The sequence below is a fragment of the Mandrillus leucophaeus genome, unplaced genomic scaffold (genome assembly GCF_000951045.1).
Source record: "Mandrillus leucophaeus isolate KB7577 unplaced genomic scaffold, Mleu.le_1.0 Scaffold134, whole genome shotgun sequence".
Classification (NCBI taxonomy): Eukaryota; Metazoa; Chordata; class Mammalia; order Primates; family Cercopithecidae; genus Mandrillus; species Mandrillus leucophaeus.
The window spans coordinates 3,947,580-3,949,530 of record NW_012101299.1 but is presented as its reverse complement, the minus strand read 5'-3'; the positions used below and the strand labels follow the sequence as shown (position 1 = coordinate 3,949,530).

Genomic DNA, 1,951 nt, shown 5'->3' with positions numbered 1-1,951 from the left:
CTGTTAGAGAGGCTGAGGCAGGAGAATTGCTTGAACCCGGGAGACGGAGGGTGCAGTGAGCCAAGATTACACTACACTGCACTCCAGCCTGGGTGACAGAGCAAGACTCCGTCTTAAAAGAAGAATCACATTTAACTGATGGTTTTTGAACTTTTAACCAATTATTTTAAAAAGCTAAAAACCTCATCAAGTTCTTCATAACTGCACCCTCTAGTGGCCTATTTTACCTATTAATTTTTTTTTTTGACAGTCTCATTGTCCAGCCCAGGCTGGAGTACAGTGGTACAATCTTGGCTCACTGCAGCCTCTACCTCCAGGATTCAAGCAATTCTTGTGCCTCAGCCACCTCAGTAACTGTATCACCAGCATGTCCCATCATGCCTGGCTAATTTTTGTATTTTTAGTAGAGACAGGGTTTTGCCCAGGCTGGTTTCAAATTCCTGGCCTCAAGTGATCCACCCGCCCTGGCCTCGCGAAGTGCTGGGATTACAGGCGTGAGCCGTCATGCTCGGCCATACCTATTAAACAATTTTAAGACAATCACACATACCAGCCTCACTGCTTAGAGAACCCTGTCCAGTGTGCCTGAACCCCCTTTTCCCTCCCTCCTTCTCCTCTCACCCCCAAGATACAGTTATTTGAAAACGGCTTGAAATACAAACAATAAAACCTTAGATCAAAAATTATCTCAAAATATAATACAATAATAGACAATGATATAGCTCTACCAAACGTTCACACGCAGGCAACAGAATAAAGCTTTGGGTTTACAAAGGACATTATAGTCAAAGGGCCACCTGCCTTCCTTCTTTCCCTGACTACATTCTCAGGGAAGCTCTTCCGTGCAGACACTTTGTCACAAGGTCAGCCCTCTCTCGCAGCATGTTGGCTTCGTCGGCGCTTTTGTGGGCCTGTGCGTTCTTTAGCAAGAAGTGGCTGATGAAAAGCTTCAAACCCTCACGTAACATCCCCAGCTTTGGGTTGTCAGATACTCTGGAAAGGAATCGTATAAACACATGTCAGGGCTGGGCTGGCCTCTCCTAGATCTCAATCCTGGGTATCTCAAATAGTGAGACATAACCAGTTTCTTTTAAAAACAGAATTCTCAATTAAGAACTTCTTAACATATTTTATTACTACCAATCACTGTTAGTTTGCTAGTAGACAAATTTCTATTCCCCAGATCTAATGCATACTAGCTTAAAAATAAAACAGAAAAGATTAAGCTACACATGTAGTACAACCTTGTGTTTCTAAATTAACACAAGTGAAAACAACCTCTTTATTTCTCTTCCATGTCTCATCAGAAAGGGTGGGGTACATACCTTGTGAAAATTAAACTGAGGTCTTCAATTTCTGTTTCCATTAATAGGATACTTAATACTTTTCGTAAAAAGTGGACTCTGGGTTTGTCCAATTCACTGAATTCAACTACCTAATGGTCAGGACATAGAGAAAAATAGTTACACTGATTTAGCCAACTTTTTCAATGATTTGTAAATATAGTTAATTAGAGTAAAAATTAATCTCCCCCACTCCCCCACTCTACCACTGATTTAAGAAGCTATTTCCAGAGCTAAGAAATGAGCACCTGTTGGCAAGGATGTGGGCCTTGGGAATCCCTACACACTGCTGGCAGAGGTGTGGCCGGCCACAATCACCGTTGGGAACAACTCAGCAGTGTAAGTGGAATTCCCGGGGCATACACCTTGTGAATCAGAAATTCAGTATCTAGAACTGAACCATAAATTACCCCCATTCCCAAAAGTACCCATCCCCTAATTAAAACTATATATATAAAAAATTTACTTTTAGAAGACTAATATATGTATCTCTCTCTCCTAGAAAACTATCAAAAAATCAGAAATAACTTAAACACGGATCAGTGGGATAAATAAGTATGTAAACTGAGGCATACGTATACAGTAGGATGCTACCCAGAACAGACTCA

At 41.3% G+C, this 1,951-nt stretch overlaps 1 protein-coding gene across 1 annotated transcript in view; it reads right to left on the bottom strand.

Annotated features, from left to right (window-relative positions):
* The window catches only part of NOM1 (nucleolar protein with MIF4G domain 1), a 32,959-nt gene that overhangs the window by 9,677 nt on the left and 21,331 nt on the right, over positions 1-1,951 (bottom strand). The window contains exon 11 of the mRNA XM_011973092.1: positions 83-993. Within this exon, the coding sequence (XP_011828482.1) occupies positions 819-993 (175 nt within the window). The 3' untranslated portion in view covers positions 83-818. The remainder of the gene's footprint in view (positions 1-82; positions 994-1,951) is intronic.